This window comes from Eptatretus burgeri, chromosome 5 (genome assembly GCF_056783735.1).
Source record: "Eptatretus burgeri isolate ZD-2024b chromosome 5, Ebu_testis_v1, whole genome shotgun sequence".
NCBI lineage: Eukaryota > Metazoa > Chordata > Myxini > Myxiniformes > Myxinidae > Eptatretus > Eptatretus burgeri.
This window is the reverse complement of record NC_140965.1, coordinates 79815866-79835473: the sequence shown is the minus strand read 5'-3', so window position 1 is coordinate 79835473 and position 19608 is coordinate 79815866. Positions and strand designations below refer to the sequence as shown.

Sequence of the window (19608 nt, the reverse complement as noted above, 5' to 3'; positions counted from 1 at the left end):
AATACTGCTGACTGATGCTGGAGTTTCAACGACTCATCTTTACGTTCATTGAGTCTCTACGAATGTTTGGCTTTGCTCTGTATATTGCCTCACTGACACAGTTAGTACCTTGGTTATGTGCCTGAGACTACAAAAACTACACACAGTACTGACTGAAAATCCTGATGCTCTTGGAAGATTGATGCTGTCGGGTCTAGTGCTCGCCAGAGTAATTGGTGAACTTAAGGAATCCTACACGTTTGAGAAAACTGATGATACATGCCACCAAGACCAGGAAGTGTAGTCCAGAAGACTTTTACTGAACAGGTGACTGAATCAGTGTCACCTATAGAAGAACTGGGAAATCCCTTTCTCGAAGAAAGTGGTGATCTGATTTTCCTCGACACAAAATAAATGGCTGATCCATTGGTTATGAAGACAGCAGAGGAAATCAAATGTATCGGTAAAGAACAGCATGAGACATTTGTCATTGCCAGGCTGGCCAAAAGGAAGGAAGAAACCCCAAGAACAATTGCCATTGTTTTGTTCCACATAATATTTCCGTAACCCAAAAGAACAAAAGCCAATTGACTGAAGCAAAATCTGATTCAGCGCTGTTTTCGAAGCTGTACATTGATTGGCAAACACAACGGCGTGATCCTAACAAATTCTTCAAGCATGAAAACCAGGCATACCCACCTTCAATATCAGACAGTGGTAAACTACATTCCCCTTCAAAGTGAGAAATTATTGAATGCTTCAATACAGTTGCTGCACCATTTAACAAACGTCCAGATGTAACGGCAATTCTTCTGGATGGAGCTGCAATTGGGCAGATGCTGAAGCTGAGTGTAATACTGACCACAGCAAAGAGATTGTAGCGACTGATGGTGTTCAGGTCATTGTGTCACCGTCACATGAAGATTTCACACGAAGAAGCGGATACATGATTGTTTGTTTACATTGCTGATGCTGCAAGTTGAGGCCATAGCAAAATCCTGATCCACACAGTGGATACAGATGTAGTTGTACTTTCGATTTCAGTAGTACACAAATTGGACATCAAGGAACTATGACCGGAGTTATCCACGGGGAAATATGGGAGATTTTCAGCTCATGCAATATCTTGGGCCACTAATGCCCTCAGAGCAAAGACCCGTCCATTATTCCATGCCTTTACCGGCTGCGATAGTCTCGGCTTTTCGTGGGCATGGAATGTTAGGTGCATGGGATACTTGGAACAGCTACCCAGATGCAACATCGTTCTTTGAACAAATGAGGGCGAAGCCTGATCATTCATGTCACATTTGCTTGAAGTCACTGGAAATGTTCGTAATTCTTCTGTATGATATAAAAAGCTGTGTAAGTACCTTTTTTTTAAACCAAGAAAGGGTGATCTTTGGAAAGACTGCCACCATCAGAAGTAGCACTGAACCAACACGTTTTTTGGACTACATATCAAGGTTGTCATTTTTGCAAATCTGGAGCCAACGTTGCCAAGACCCGAAGAATGGGGATGGGTGAAGTCAGCTGATTGGTCTTTCTTCCATTGGTTGTTCTCTCCATATGGGAGTTTCAGAGGATGGAACAGAGACCTTCCATGTCTCAAATTATCCGTGTGTGTGTGTGTGTGTGTGTGTGCGTGCGTGCGTGCGTACGTGCGCGCATGCACTTCTAAGCAAATGTTATTTCCCCATTTTAACGCAAATCTAATGTCGCTCTCCCCCTTTCTAAGGCTGGTGCTCCTGTGCTGCTCTCCCCCTTTCTAAGGCTGGTGCTCCTGTGCTCCATTTTTCTCCCCATTATGGACAACACTTCCTCAAGTATCACAAAGTGCACATTAGCTTGTCAGTTGTGGTTGTCTGAAAAGATGCACTACGAGATGACGCAAGTGCGTCAAATGTGCACTTGTGTGCATAGCACTTTGCGAATGCAACGGAGAATGCAAACGCTCCTGAATTAAGCAAAAAGTCTCTGGATATGACTGATGCTCCAGTTGTATAATGTACTTGCTGACATTTTACTGCTGTGAATTTTCACCACTGATATTTTTCTCAGAACCAAACATGCAAGAAAGGACAATCTTTGAGTGTCTCACCTATTATAGAACTCATTGGTGAATATTGTTTTGCATTCAATGGATGAATGTGTATGCTCCATCGCCTCAATATGTTGCTGGTACAAAAACAATGGTAACAAGAAGGGCACTCGGAACTAGAACGGCAATTGGGAGAGCACATATACAGGAAGTGGACAAAAAAATGGAAACACCTATTTAAAGTCACTGAATAGGGCGTTTGGCCACCACATGTGGCCAGTACAGCCCATGCCCACTGTAGCCTAGAGTCCACCAGTGTCTGGAATTTTGCAGAAGGGATGCATCACCATTCCTTTACGAGAAAGTCAATCAACTCACATTAGTCCGAGTGTTGGCCAGAAAAGCGTGCGTTAGGGTCCGCACAATGTTTTTCTGCATTATTGTGATCACCAGACCATCTGAATGAATATCCCGATTGATGCCACTTGAGTATTTTTGTAGAAACCCATTAATATGCAAATAAGCGGTGGCCATTGTCAAAATTAATATTTTTCTTAATATCTCCAAAAGTAAGCATCCAAATAGCCTGTTTGAGGTGTCTACACCCATATTTTTAGGGTCACTGGTCATGATAAACCCACTTAAAATTTAATAACATTTAAATGTAGCTCATTAATATCCAAATTAGCAGTCACCATTATCAAAATAACAATTATTCTCAATATCTCCAGAAGTAGGCATCCAAACAGCCTGGTTGAGGTGTCCAAGCCCATGTTTTTATGGTCACTGGTCATGATAAACCCACTTACAATTTGATAACATTTAAATTTAGCTCATTAATATGCAAATTAGCATAACCCTACCCCCTGAATTTGTCCGCGCCGATCGGAGTTTTTGCAGTACAGTTATACAACAACAACAAAACTGTTTGAAAATAACTTGCGCAGAGCCGTTTATCCCCAGTACAGTTGTGAAGAAATTGTTGACCTCAGAAGATCAACAGCATGAACTGTTTCTGATCAGGTAAGTTGAGGCTTGTAATGTAATGAAAGAAACATGGAGAATCTTGTATATTATTTCCGAGTTTGTGGTTTCGTGTCGCGCTATCTTCGACTTTGTTCTGCGCTCGAGTAACGTGATATTCGGCTTACATTATCTCAAAGACCATATGAGGTGCGTGGTACAAAAAAAAGTTAATAAAATGGTTCTGAAACAGTGAAATCGTATTCCACTTACTGCATTAACGTAAAATTACTACTGATACTCTGCATCAGTTCCTTTCTCAAACACACCCACCCCAACATGTCGCGCAGAGCGTGGGTTATGCTAGTTGAGTTTTAAGTAAGAGTAATGTCTTCTGATACAGTAGAATGATCGATATTATTTGCAAGCAAGTTTTTTTATTATTATTTAACATGATCTGTCTGAAAGCAACTGTGTGTTTTTCTGATTTTTTAAAGTACACAGGGTGGAACCTGTTTCCTGAGAATTTTTTAAAATACGAACAAAGAAATTAAATGTTTACTGATGTTTATAATTACCTCCATTGTTACAGGTGAGGCTCCATCACCATGGGAGACTGTTTCTTCAGTCCCTGCGATGCAACTAAAGCTGGAAAACCTCAGTTAACAGTTGATCCAGACAGAGTGCGAAGTATCATCCGGTCAAGCAAAGCAAGACAAGATGGTATACATGAAGAGCTTGAACAGAGATTACAGGCAGACAAATCTATCGAGCTGAAATGCCAGAGAGACTACTGTGTGTCAACGTACACATAACGCTCACACATAGAAAGACACTTGAAACGAATGAGTAATGTCTGTTTGGAAGATGCTTCAACAAGCAAAAGAAGCTGCAGTTCAAAGACGACAGTATTTGACTTTAAAGAACATTGCATTTTTTGCGGAGAAAAGTGCATCATGGACTTTGATAAGAAGAATCCTAATCGTTGGTGGCGAGTTCTCCTTTGTAGGACTGCAGATCGTATTGATCAGACAACTTTCAAACAAACTATTCTAGATGTTATCGATTCCCGCCAGGATTAAGAAGGACGCCAGGTCAAGATACGATTAACGGGCGCAATCAGCGATCTTCATGCTGCTGATGCGAGATATCACGATGACTGCATAAAGTCCTTCATGGAACCCCGTTCTGTTGCAGCAGCAGCAGCACACAGTGGCAGAGAAACTCAGGACATTGAACCAGCTGTCAGTTCTACCATCCTATCGATGAAAAACGACATGTTGCGCATCTGGAATTCAGTAGAAGTCGACAATATGTACAAGGATCATGGAGGAAAGCTATACTCTCGACGAACCCTGTTATCCAAATTGTTGGATATACTTGGCTCTGAGCTTCTGGTTCTGTCTGGTGAAGGTGTTGCTAGTTTAATCTTGTTTCGCAGCAGAGCGTCTACTGCGATCAACTTTGTAGCATCAGATGAAGATGACGCCATTGATGTTTCCATAGAACGAATTGCCAAGAAGGTTGAACAGGAATCTCAGCAGTTGTCATCCGCCCCCAGTTCCTATCAGACTAGAATTAATATAGATATTGCTAATGAAGCAGTAAGTTCAACCCTTCAATTGCTACTCTCCAAAATATCAGCTAAACTGGACTGCACACTTCCAGGAGCTCTGATAGGAAACATCATAACGAATATGATCACCAATCGACCAACTACACTCCAAATAGCACTGGGAGTTCTAGTCAGTCGTAAAAGCCTCATCGAGCAGTTGTACAACTATCGTGTGACCTGTTCCTATGATGAGTTTCAAGGGATCAGCAGCAAAGGCTGCAACTGTTCACTCTGGGATTAGGGGAACCACCAATGCTGAATGTGGCCTCGTTCAGGATGTTGCTGACAACTTCGACACAACTATCTCATCCCCGAATGGACTCATTTCAACACATTCTCTTGCAGTACTACTTACCATAAAAGATCAGGAGATATCTTCCACATCTGAAGATGAAGCCATCATCAGACGATTGACCCGGGATGAAATCAAGACACCTGTGACAGAAGACATTTCGGTTCAAAGGTACAAGGGACCTGAGAAACCAGCGATGCCAGTTGAAGAAGCCACACGTGTGTTACCTCTCCCCGTGTTGGCTCATCGAGCTATACAACTTAGGAGAGTTCAAGATATGGATTTCTCTTTTCTGAAGCAAATTACTTCTGATCAGAACACACCAGAGTTTGGTGGCTTTAATACAAAGCTCTGCAGAGAGCAAGGACGATCCATCCAACCTGCAACGAGGGCCATTTATACACCACTCATAGATGTGGATCCAGCTGATCCAAACACGATGTTTACAGCAATGTTGGAGGGAAAACGCTTGACCGCAGAGTGTGGACAAACCGTAACCATCTTCACAAACGACCAACAGCTGTATCGAGTGGCCGTTCATGTTAAATGGGTTTATCCTGAGTGATTTACCCAGTTCATACCAAGGCTGGGCGGCATGCACACCCTTATAAGTTTCATCGGTTGTGTGGGGAACTTGATGGCTGAAAGTGGGCTGGAAGACGTGATGAAATCTGTCTTTGGAGGTGTTGCTCATATGCTTGGTGGAAAAAAAGTTTCTCAAAAACTTCAGGACCCTGCGATTGGTGACTGAGGAGGTCCTTCGTTCCAGCGTGGCTCAGACAGAAAGTCATGAAGACTTAATGGACACTCTTGAAACCAAAGCAGCAAAGAGCATGACCACACAACTATGGGTACAGAACCTTGTGAAACCTGTATTCATCATGATGGCGTTTGTTCGTGCTGAGCGTGAAGGAGACTGGCCATTGCATCTTTGGGCTATGAGGAGATGCTCCCCTACTTCTTCGCTGCTGGACATCACAACTATGCTAGATATGGGCTCTACTACCTTCGATCGATGGAAAGGCTTCATGGAGACATTCTGGAAATGTTCTTAAAAGGAGATCACGTGATGCGGCACAAGAAGGGCCTATGGAATGGCATATTGTCGGATATGTACATCGAGTCCACGTTCATGCGCTACGGTCATGGCATACATAGAATCGTTAGTATTACACTGAAGCCTTCTACACTGAAGAAGTGGGCCTATAGTATACACACGTTTAGTCAGATAGTCCACTATCTCACAGATATGTCTGAGGGGCACATAGTCACAGAGGTGACCATTCACAAGGAAGAGAAGCCATCACACATACGATCTGATGCAGAGGACCGAGATAAGATAAGGAGAAAACTCCAGTCCTGTATCGACCCACTTGACCCAAACGAACATGCAGACAGAGTTGTCAACATTATAACTGGCAGAATTGGAGTACACACACACACACACACACACACACACACACACTCAGACACACGCAGACACACACACACACACACACACACACACACACACACACACACACACACACACACACGCATTTAAAGGCCATTTTCCCCGCTAAAGCGGGGGTTAGCCTTGCGGGCCTCATGACAATCTTCTCCACTTTACCCTGTTTTCTGCATCTCCCCTTCTTAATCCCCTTGCCCACATTTCCTCTTCCACCACATTTAGCCAAGTTTTTCTCGATCTTCCCCATCCTCTACTTCCGACTACACTCATTTCCAACACTCCTCTCACCCAGTCCCTTTCATCCTTCCTCAACACATGACCCAACCATCTCAACCTGTTTCTCTTCACAACCTCAATCACAGACTCTATTCCCATCATCTTCCGCAAGTCATCATTTGCCTTCCTCTCTCTCAACGATACTCCACACATCCACCGAACCATTCGCATTTCCAGCCTTTGTTGCTGCTCCATGTTCAGTACCCATGTCTCACTCCCATAAATCATCATACTCCTCACACATGTAGCATACACCTTTCCCTTCAGCTTCAACGACACTCCCCTCTTTGTCAGCACGCCACTCAGTTCCCGAAACTTCTTCCATGCACATCTCACTCCAGCAACCGTCGAAGAGTCTGATCCACCTTCTCCATTCAGCATGTCTCCGAGATAGCAAAATGTTTTCACCCCTTCCAGCTTCACACCATCTCCAAGATCCAACTCAACAATTCCTTCATCTGCTGCTCCCTCGATGCACACCTTACACATGAATGTAGCTGCCACACTGGTTAATGACCCTCTCACCCCACTACATTTTCGATGAACACATTCAGCACACATTGTACACTGAATGGAGTTCACTCCAACACCCTTCCTGCACACAGCACATGGCCAATTCCCAGTCCTTTCCACCTCACCACATGCTTTACCACTTGCCATCACCTTCGTCTTACCGATATTCACCTTCAAACCTTTTGCCTCCATACATTCCTTCCACTTGTTCATCTTCTCCTTCAGTCCATCCATACTCTCTGCAATCAACACCAGATCATCTGCATACAGCAGCTCCCACGGTAAACCCTCCTTTACCCTCCGAGCCAGCGCCTCCATCACAACTACAAATATCAGTGGACTTAGTACCGACCCCTGGTGCACTCCTACCCTCACCTCAAACTCACCACTGTTCCCATCCTTCGTCCTTACAGCTGTGCGTGCTCTCTCGTACATGGCCATCACTACTCTGATCAACCATTCCTCCACTCCTAACTTCCTCAATGCCCATGCCATTACTTCGCGTGGGACCCTATCAAATGCTTTCTCCAGATCAACAAACCCAAAAAACAACTTCTTCCTCTTCTCCATGTACTTCTCCTGCAACTGCCTTACAATAAAAATTGCATCTGTCGTTCCTCTTCCTGGCATAAATCCATACTGCATTTCGTCAATCTTTACCTTCTTCCTTATCCTCTTCTCCAACACCCTTTCCAATACCTTCATTCCATGCTCCAATAACTTTATTGCTCCATAGGAGCCACAGTCCAGAGGGTCACCTTTCCCCTTGTACAGAGGGACGATCCACTGGAATGCGGCCTTCTTTCACCACCAGATTACAGATCTCTGTCATTCTCTTCACACCCCAACTTCCCGCTGCCTTCAACATATCTCCCACAACTCCCGTCGGCCCTCCTGCTTTTCTACCTTCATTGCTCTTATAGCTTCCTCAACTTCCTTCTCAGTTATCTTCTCTGCTGGTCCTAAAACCGGGTTACTCTCGATGTTGCTATCCCATTCATTTTCTACATTCAACAGCCTTTCCATATATCTCTTTCATCTTCCGTTAATTCCATCTGAGTCCACAACGATTTGTCCCACTTCATCCTTCAAGCAACTCACCCCCGTCACATCAAATCTCTCTCTCGCTATCTGCTTTGCGATCCTGAATACCGCTCTCTTACCCTCCTCCGAATCCAAGCGTTCTCCAAACATTTTCCAATGGGCCTCCTGCGCCTTTGCAACCTCTTTCTTTGCAGCCTTCTTGGCTTCCTTATAACTTTCATGTGCAGCCTCTTCTTCCACCGTATCCTTTGCCTTTTGCCATTCCTTGAACTTCTTCCTCTTCTCTTCAATCGTCTTTCCAACTTCATCATCCCACCACCATGTTTCCGAGTGCCTCGGTGGTCCTTTTGTCCATCCACATACCTCACCAACGGCTCCCAATAGACTAGCTTTCATTGACATCCAACCACATTCAAGCTCAACCACATCATCTTCAACCATACTCAGCCTCTCTCTTAATGCTTCCTTCACTGTCGCCTCTTTCAACCTCCACACCTTCATCCTTGGTTGGTACTTCACCCGCCGAATTCTCCGCGCACCTTTCACCCTTATATCGCAGACAACCAGGTGGTGCTGCGAAACAGTCTCCTCCCCTGGGATCACCTTTGTGTCCCGGAGGTTTCCCCTATCTCACCGACGCACCATCAGGTAGTCAATGGTTGTCGTCAACCCACCTGACGTGTATGTAATAAGCTTATTATTCGCTTTCTGGAATTGAGTATTACAGAGCAACAAATCAGCTCCATCAGCAAACTCCAAGATCCTTTCACCTTCTCCATTTCTCACACCATATCCATAACCCCCATGGACTCCCTCAAAACCAGCTGGACTCCTTCCCACATGTCCATTCAAGTCTCCTCCAACCACAACAACTTCCTCATCTTTCACATTCTCCATCAACTTCTCTATCGCACACCAGAACATGTTCTTCTCTTCATCGCCTCGACCGACCTGCGGGGCATATCCCGAGATGACGTTCACCAAGAGATTTCCGATCACAATTCTCACCATCATCAACCTTTCACTCACTCTAGTCACACTCACTACACTGTCTACAAAATCCTCAGAAAACATTACACCAACACCATGTAACCTTCCGGGCACCCTTGCCACATAAACTTGTACTTCTGCCCCTGCCTTCCCTTCACCATTCTCACACCACTTCCCTTCCACCGTGTCTCCTGCACACAACATATGTCCACTCTTCTTCTGACCAATGTTTCAACCACTTCTCCAGATCTCCCTGTCATTGTCCCTACATTCCATATACCAAACCTCAGAAACCGATCTCCACGTGGGGCATCAGACGATTGGTCATCATAAATGGAAAAATTTCCTCCCTTGCTTCGATCGGGTTCCCCACCTTGAGTTTTAACGAGAGAGGGTGAGGACCCCCACAGGGTACTTCGGGCTGTACCCTGCCCATCAGTTGTACTCATCATGGTTTCCTTTTGAGGCGATGTTTTTATGGCCGGATGCCCTTCCTGACGCCAACCCTTTTAGTCGCCTTTTACGACACGCAGGGATACGGTGTACCTATTCTGACCGGGGTACACACCGGGCACAGAATTGGAGTGGAGAAGGTGAATGCGCCAAGGGCAGTTGACATTGGCCGAGCTCAGATGCATTCGTATGAAGAAAGGTGGACAGCAGGATTCAATGCTCCCTTATCTAAACAAGTCACAAATGTGGCAGTGACCCGGAAAGTCATGTGTGTGGGGTCTACTGAGGTTTGTGATATAAATCTCATCTACTCCAGGGTCATGGGACTCCAACAAAGTCGAAACATAAAACTATGTGACGTCTTAGAGTACGAGCTTGCACCTGTGCCAACATCAATGTTCGATGAAAAGGGGGAGATGAGAATAGCAAAGACCAAGTCGACATTGAAGAAGAATCTCCAAGTGGAAATGTCAACAAGACTGGGTCCACAACCTGAAGTCACCATCTTAGATGGTTGTGCAATCCCCTGGGTTATTCATTGACCTAACAGGGAAATTGTGCAAGACTTTGTTGACAACTTCACGAGCTACATCATGGCAAAAGTGGACAAATCAGATGTATGTCTGGTATTTGACAGCTATCATGATTTCAGCATCAAGAGTGGAACAAGATTAGCAAGTGCTGGGCAGCAAGCTAGCAGGCACCACAGGTAGAACCGCCAGACTCCACTGCCGCCACAGCTGGTGGTTCTGTCAGTAACTGAGAACAAAGTTCAGCTGATAGAACTGATTTGCCAGAATTTGATTGACGTTAGTCAACAGAGAAAGCAGAGCCAACACAGGCTCGTCATTGTGGGACAGGAGTCTACCCCAGCAGAAATATACCACGGAGCCCAAAGGTGTCGCACTGATTTGAAGACGACGCATGAGGAGGCAGATGTCATCATGATTCAGCAAGTCGCTAAAGTTGCCAAAGATGGTGCAAAATGCATCACAGTCATCTGTGATGATACTGATGTGTTCATCTTGCTTGTGTATCACTTCGCAGAACTTCATCTGCAATGCTGCGTAACAATGGAAGCAGCATGTCCTGGTCGATCGTTGATCGACATTGGGGCCACTGCCAGAAAGCATGCCGGGATGATGCAATACCTACTAGCTTTACACGCACTGACAGGTTGGGACACCATTGCCCAGATGTATGGTAGAGGTAAACTGACTGGCAAGAAGACACTCGCAGCAGGCCATTCACTTCAAAAACTTGGGAATGTGGATGTATCTATTGACAATGTCATCGCCGAAGCCACTGTGTTCATGGCTGTTTGCTGTGGTAGCAAGGAGAGAAGCAACATGTCTGATGTTCGCAAAGAGGTGTGGTTCATGAAGATGGCGAAACCAAATGCCATCAAAGCACCAGACCTAATAGGCTCTGCAACCAACTACAGAGTCTTTTGAACAAAACGTGTGCACGCTCATATCCAGACAGCAATGTGGAAGTCAGCTGCTGAGCTGCAGCCACCACCTCTGGATCCCACTCAGTACGGATGGAAACTTGATGTGGCATCAAGATCATTACTTCCAATTTTGCTGCCGCCCAACGTCGCTCTTGCACCACCAGAGATATTGGAGCTAATACGATGTGGATGTTCCTCCGACAAGCAATGCTACACAGCTCAATGCCGCTGCACAGCAGCCAAGTTACCATGCAGAGTTTTCTGTACGAGCCATGGAGATACTGGATGCAGGAATGAGCGCACCAAGACAGCTGCTGCATTTGCCCTTGATGATGACTCTGACACTGAATGAGACACCAAGCACTGAAGTAGCCTTCATGAGGATTACAAACCTGTTATATATATATATATATATATATATATATATATATATATATATATATATATATATATATATATATATATATATATATATATATATATATATATGAACATTTGATTTACACAGGAATGTCTTCTTTTGTTCATGTTGTTAGCTGCTTTCATAGCATACTGTCGAATTGTTGAATCTGTATGAATAATAAAGTGATCTAATTCACAAAGACTGAAGTGTTTTTTTTCTATCTATATGTCTATTTATCTACATTTTCAATAATGGCAACTGCTAATTTGCATATTAATGAGCTAAATTTAAATGTTATCAAATTGTAAGTGGGTTTATCATGACCAGTGACCCTAAAAACATGGGTTTGGACACCTCAACCAGGCTATTTGGATGCTTAATTTTGGAGATATTAAGAAAAATAGTAATTTCAAAAATAGCCACTGCTAATTTGCATATTAATGGATTTCTACAAAAATGCTCAAGGGTGCCAGAGTGGCAACACTCAGAATATTCATTCAGATGGTCTGGTGATCACAAAAATGCAGAAAAACATTGTGCAGACCCTAATGCAAGGTCATTTTGAAAAATGGTGTTTGACATCTAGACTACATCTGTTTGATGGAGGTGGAAAACGCTGTCTCTGGCGTCTTTCTAGAATATCCCATAAATGCTCAATTGGGTTCAGATATGATGACTGAAAAGGCCAGGACAAATGGATAACATCAATGTCATGCTCATCAAACCATTGAGAGACCACACGTCAGGCAGATTCTAATATTGGGACTCCTCCAGAAGCCATGCTAGCCATAATTATAGGCAACCAGGCCTGTGCAGCATTTTTATACATGACCTTAAGCATGCTGGGATGTTATTTGTGTAATCACACATGGACCACCCCTGTGTGGAAGCCATTGTTTGGTGTCCTTCATTTACCCAGGTGTTTCCATTTTTTTATCCACTACATGTACCTCCACCAGGCTGAACAGTTTACGTTTTGTATCCCACTGATAGGTCGGATCTGCATCCAGACCTAAACCAAAATCGAATCATCTTGTTCTTGTCACCTACTTAACTCATTCACCAGGTGTTGTTATAATCCGACTACAACCTTTTCAAATACCATAACACGTTTCGTTTTTTTTAGCCCCATCTCTCTCAATGGTGAAGAATCAGTTAAACTTTTTTTTTTTTAATTGTCGGATCCGGATTCATATCTTCACCAAAAGCTAAGTAATTCATCCTTATCACACATGCAACCTCTCCACCAAGTTTAGTCTGAATCCATTCATAACTTTTTGAGATATCGTGTTAAATATCGGTTTAGCCCGATCTCTCAATGGTGAAGAATCACTTTAAGAAATGATCAGATCTGGATCCAGATTCGGATCTTCACCAGAATTTAAGCACGTCTTCCTCATCACACACCCAAAGTGTCCACCAAGTTTCGTCCGAATCCATCCATAACTTTTAGAGATATTCTGCTCACAGACAAACAGACAGACAGACAGACAGACATACAGGGATGTAGACATAACCTCCATTCACCTTAGGTTCTGGAGGTAACTATTGCAAGTGTATGCAGGATAAAATAGTTACTTGATTTGGGGTGAGGCTATTCTGACTCACTGCACATGAGTTATGAATGTATGTCTATAGCAATCTGTAATGTCTCAAACTGAACTGTTTAGCATCAGATAATTGTAAGACTGTTCCAAATATTTTTTTTTTCTTGGTTTGGTGAACCCTGTGTTCAAGGATGCAAATGATATCTTCATCGAAAAATGTTGGTATTCACACTGGAAATGCAACTCCCGTGGAGCATGCACACAAGGGATAATTGAAGGTGGTTCCATATCCAGAAATTATGAGCATAAAATACGCTAACCTTTGTACAAAATTTGTTACTTTTATCCATAATAGCACAATTATTTGGCAATGCCGCCCCACTACCTGGAGGAGCTTTATACAACATGCAGGACAAGGAGTGACAGTACAATGCATCTTTTCAAAGACATGATAATACAAGGGGGAAATTATTGGAGTATATGTGGTTTTAACATGCGATCACAATATTCATGAACTGTAGGATAAATTGCCCAGCTGGGAATGCCAAAACAGGCCAACCAATTATGGGTCAACCAATTGGATTGTTCACTTTTCCTTTTTCCCTCTGGCAGTCTGTGACACTTTTTCAATGGACATTGAGCTTCTCCATGAGCCTCAATTGCTGCATGCAAACAAAACATTTGAAGGTATCCTCTACAGTAGGTCTTGTGAACATGAATATAGGTTGTGGGCAACAATGATATGTTTCAGATATCACTAAGTTTGGCTCTTCTTGATTTATATTCTGATTCTGATACACCATAATCTGTTACAGAGCATCAGTGCTACATAAGCAGTTTCTTGGCAAGAGTTAAACTGGGTGGTTTGCCATTGCCCTCCCATCAGCAGTTATGGTAGGAATTTCGGATTTCTTCATGCTGCTGGAGATAGCTCCCATACTCTTTGTGAAGGACACTGTGGGATCTTTAACATCCACCAACTAATGCCGGTAGACGGGACGCCCAGTTTAACATCCATCCGAGGGGCCATGTATACACTGATGAATCACCCTGTCTGTGAAACATCGGGAAGCCAAATTATGGATGGGTTGGGATTCAAACCCAGGCTAAACAGCTAAGAGGTGAGTGTGTGCACCTCCAGGCAATCCTGCCAGCCCCTTGATTTCCAATCGCATAGTGTAAGTATGATTTCCTCAGTAAGCATTTTGGGTTGGCATGTTTGGTGTTGGGCTGACAAGTCAGCAAAGCGAGATGCACACTCACCTCGAAAAAAAACCTGGGTTTGAAACTCGGCCCAGCTATAAACTGTCACCCTGGTGTTTAGCAGGCAGGGCAAGTCATCATAACATGTGCCATCCCTTGGATGGATGTTAAACTGGGTGTCTGTCAACAGTGGTTGATGGATGTTAAAGATCCCACAATGTCATTGCTGTAGAGAAGGTGAGCACTCTGACAAATTCCAAACTCCTGCACCCCTCATTCTAGTGTCCTATATCGGAGTGGTGACCTGTCCAGATTGCAAGCCTTGCCAAGAAACTGCTTTGGCAGAACCAATGCTCTTTATGGAGCATGGTACATAAACAGACATGCTTGGTTTTACCATCTGAACTCATGGCTCATGATGCTGGAGCCCAGCTTCAAATCCACTTGACTATTTATTTGTCCACTTCTTCAAAACACAAATTAGTGGAAACAACTTCAGGTGTTATAGAAGTAAGTGGACAGATTCTGTAAAATTAACAAGATGTTCAAGCACACATCATTGTTGTGGCCTCCAGTTAGTACACGACGATGATAGGATTCCAGTCTCACCTTCAATAAGTCTCGAGGAAAATCTTTCCCATCATTCAAGCCTTCAAGATTTCCAATGAAGTCTTGGCATGACATGCGTTTGCCAATGTTCTGCATTGGAGAATAGAACAAGACCATAGCAATATGCCAGTCAGCTGCGCATAAACCATCTCCAGAGAATTCCTGAACAGCATTTTACAGTTTACTCACCTGCATCTATTGATGCATTCCAAACCCCCAACAATAAATATGTTTTGTCTGTGTATAAAAAGAAAGAGGTGGTACACACAAGCACATGTGTGCTTTGTGCATCTTTCTGGTATTTCTGTGATCAAGACTTCCCTACCTGGAAATAATCCAAATACTGTTGGATCCCGCTATTCACAGGCGATACATTCCTGGAAAATGTCACGAATGTCAAATCCACAAATGTCGGGGCATTGTTTCAATGGGAGAAAGGTGGATAGGTTCCTGGCAGTTCGTGATTCATAAGGGAAATAAAAAAATTCCTGTGAAAAACCGTGAATATGCCTGCGAAAAACAGTGAAAATGCAAAACAAATGGGAATACACCCAGGAAAAACCACGAATACGCCCGCGAAAAACTGCGAAAATGCGAAACAAACAGGAATACACCCGTGAAAAACCATGGATACGCCTGCAAAAAAAAAACTATGAATACGCCCGCGAAAAACAGTGAAAATGTGAAACAAACGGGAATTCACCGACGAAAGACCATGAATACACCCAGGAAAATGCGAAACAAATGGGAACACACCATTGAAAAACAATGAATACGCATATGAAAATGCGAAAAATACCCACACATATAACCGCGAAAAACTGAATAATCCATGAAAAACCATGAATAGGCTGGCAAAAAAGTGAAACAAATGGGAATACACCCACAAAAACACCATGAATATGCCCGTGAAAAAAACCGCGAATATGCGGAACAAATAGTAATACCTCGACAAAAAACCACGAATACACCCATAAAAAACCACGAATACACCCATAAAAAACCATGAATATGCGGAACAAATAGGAATACCTCCACAAAAAACCATGAATACACCCACAAAAAACCACGAATATGTGGAACAAATAGGAATACCTCCACAAAAAACCATGAATACCTCCACAAAAAACCACGAATATGCGGAACAAATAGGAATACCTCCACAAAAACCATGAATACACCCACAAAAAACCACGAATATGTGGAACAAATAGGAATACCTCCACAAAAAAGCATGAATACACCCATAAAAAACCACGAATATGCGGAACAAATAGTAATACCTCGACAAAAAACCACGAATACACCCATAAAAAACCACGAATACACCCATAAAAAACCACGAATACACCCATAAAAAACCATGAATATGCGGAACAAATAGTAATACCTCCACAAAAAACCATGAATACACCCACAAAAAACCACGAATATGCGGAACAAATAGGAATACCTCCACAAAAAACCATGAATACACCCACAAAAAACCACGAATATGTGGAACAAATAGGAATACCTCCACAAAAAACCACGAATATGTGGAACAAATAGGAATACCTCCACAAAAAACCATGAATACACCCACAAAAAAACCACGAATATGCGGAACAAATAGGAATACCTCCACAAAAAACCATGAATACACCCACAAAAAACCACGAATATGTGGAACAAATAGGAATACCTCCACAAAAAACCACGAATATGTGGAACAAATAGGAATACCTCCACAAAAAACCATGAATACACCCACAAAAAAAACACGAATATGCGGAACAAATAGGAATACCTCCACAAAAAACCATGAATACACCCACAAAAAAACCACGAATATGCGGAACAAATAGGAATACCTCCACAAAAAACCATGAATACACCCACAAAAAACCACGAATATGCGGAACAAATAGGAATACCTCCACAAAAACCATGAATATGCCCGGAAAAAACGTGCATCCCCCCACGAAAAACGACAAATACGCCAGCGAATATGCCGACGAAAAACCACAAAAATGTGAAACAAACGAGAATACACCCGTGAAAAACCATGGATACTCCTGCAAAAAAACTGTGAATACGCACACAAAAATCCATAAATACGCCCGCAAAAAAACCGCGAATACGCCTGCAAAAACCGCGTATCAACCCGTGAGAAAAAAACGCGAATCTGCCTGCGAAAAAACCCTTGAATATGCCTGCGAAAAACTGCAAAAATGCGAAACTATCGGGAATACACCTGCGAAAAACCATAGATGATACGCCCGCAAAAAAACATGAATATGCCCGCAAAAAAACCACGAAAATGCGAAACAAATGGGAATACACCCGTAAAAAACGACAAATACGCCCACAAAACTGCGAATATGCCTGCAAACACCACGAATACGCCAGCAAAAAACCATGAATACGCACAGAAAAACTGCAAATATGCCTGGAAAAAACTGCGAATATGCCTGCAAAAAACCCACGAATACGCCCACAAAAACCGCAAATACGCCTGCAAAAAAACTGCAAATACGCCCGCAAAAAACCACGAAAATGCGAAACAATTGGGTATACAGCCACGAAAATACCGTGGATCCGCCCATGAAAAACCACGAAAATGCGAAACAAATGGGAATACACCCGCAAAAAACCACGAATACGCCCACAAAACCACGAATATGCCTGCAAAAAACAATGAAAATGCGAGAAAAATGGGAATACACCCGCAAAAAACCACGAATATGCCCACAAAAACCGCAAATAAACCTGCAAAAAACTGTGAATACGCCTGCGAAGAAACTGTGAATACGCCTGTGAAAAAACCGTGAAAATGTGACACAAATGGGAATACACCCGCAAAAAAACACAAATACGCCCACAAAAACTGCAAATACGCTTGCAAAAAACCATGAAAATGCGAAAAAAATGGGAATACACCTGCAAAAAAACTACAAACACGCCCACAAAAAACTGTGAATACGCCCGCAAAAAACCGTGAAAATGTGAAACAAATGGGAATACAACCGCAAAAAACTACGAATACGCCCACGAAAACCACAAATACACCCGCAAAAAACCATGAAAATGCGAAACAAATGGGAATACACCCGCAAAAAACTACGAATACGCCCACGAAAACCACAAATACACCCGCAAAAAACCATGAAAATGCGAAACAAATGGGAATACACCCGCAAAAAACTACGAATACGCCCACGAAAACCACAAATACACCCGCAAAAAACCATGAAAATGCGAAACAAATGGGAATACACCTGTGTAAAATCACAAATACACAAAAAAATAACACGAGTTCGCGAAGTACAGGGTACGAATGTAGAAGCAGGTCGCATTTTATCAACCACGAATATTCGAGGTCTGCAAATAGAGAATCCATGAATAGCGGGGTCCGACAGCTTGCAATCTAACAAAACAGAACTGTATGAAAACCTTTCTGATAAGGCCAAACAAAAAAAGGAGTTTGTTTCTGGTTTCCTACCGACCCATCTTATATATTATTTCCGAGTTTGTGGTTTTGTGTCGCGCTATCTTCGACTTTGTTCTGCGCTCGAGTAACGTTATATTCGGCTTACATTATCTCAAAGACCATATGAGGTGCATAGTACAAAAAAAGGTAAATAAAATGGTTCTGAAACAGTGAAATCGTATTCCACTTACTGCATTAAAGTAAAATTACTACTGATACTCTGCATCAGTTCCTTTCTCAAACACACCCACCCCAATATGTCGCGCAGAGCGCGGGTTATGCTAGTTGCTTTTATATGTGACCCGATGATTTTTGTTGACAATTTGGACTCGGGCGCATTTGATTCGGGCGCCGCCATTTTGAATCCCGCGTGTTACGTCATTGAGAGTTTCAAAATGGCGGCGCACGAGGACTGCTTTGTGGATCAGTCTTTTGACGGTTAGTTTCACCTATTGTGGTGGTGATGGTGGTGATGATGGTGACAGTGGTAATTTGGTGGTGGGTGGGGTGGCGGCGGCGGTGGTGTGGTGGAGGTAGTGGTGTGGTGGTGGTAGTGGTAGTGCAATAGACTTGCAAAAATGCACTGGACGTTCTGTTAAAAAAAAAAAAAAAAATATATATATATATATATATATATATATATATACATATATATATATATATATATATATATATATATATATATATATATACATATATATTAATAAACAATGCATATTTTCAGCATGCATGCACTGTTAAATATGTAGAGAAATTTAAGACAGAATAAAGTGCATTTTAGCAAGTCGAGTGCATCACCATCACCCCCCATCACAACCACACTACTACCACACCACAACCACCACCACAACCACACCACTACCACCACAACTACCACCACCATTACCACCACCAAACCACACTACCACCACCACACTACTACCACTACCACCAAGGAAAATAAACATTTTTAATCGAGTTATATGAATGTATTCATGGCAAAAAAAATTGTCAAAAAAAAAAAATTCCCTACCTACCCACCCAATTTTTTTTGGCCATGCAATAGCAAACAAATGTTTGTTTTTTTTGGCCTAAGGTCTCATTCAAGTTGAACATTTATATGAGAAGCAAGTCCAACAGGCAGACCCTTGTTTAAAAAATTCTAAAAACAAAATTTTAAGAAAAAGTAAATAAATAAATAAAGAAATAAGAACAAATAAATAGGAATGTAAAGAAAATGACAGTTTTGCCAATTTCACTTGTGCCTCTTCCCAATTCCAACACAAAGAAGGCAATTAGTATGATTAAATCCATATAGGAACTAAGAAA

General features: G+C 42.6%; 1 protein-coding gene across 3 annotated transcripts in view; it reads right to left on the bottom strand.

Moving 5' to 3' along the window:
• LOC147026778 (PH and SEC7 domain-containing protein 1-like) overlaps window positions 1–19608 on the bottom strand; it is a 411551-nt gene that overhangs the window by 111035 nt on the left and 280908 nt on the right. For all 3 annotated transcript variants that reach the window (XM_085882586.1, XM_085882587.1, XM_085882588.1), the window contains one exon: window positions 14829–14919. In XM_085882586.1, coding sequence (XP_085738712.1) covers window positions 14829–14919 — 91 coding nt within the window. The remainder of the gene's footprint in view (window positions 1–14828; window positions 14920–19608) is intronic.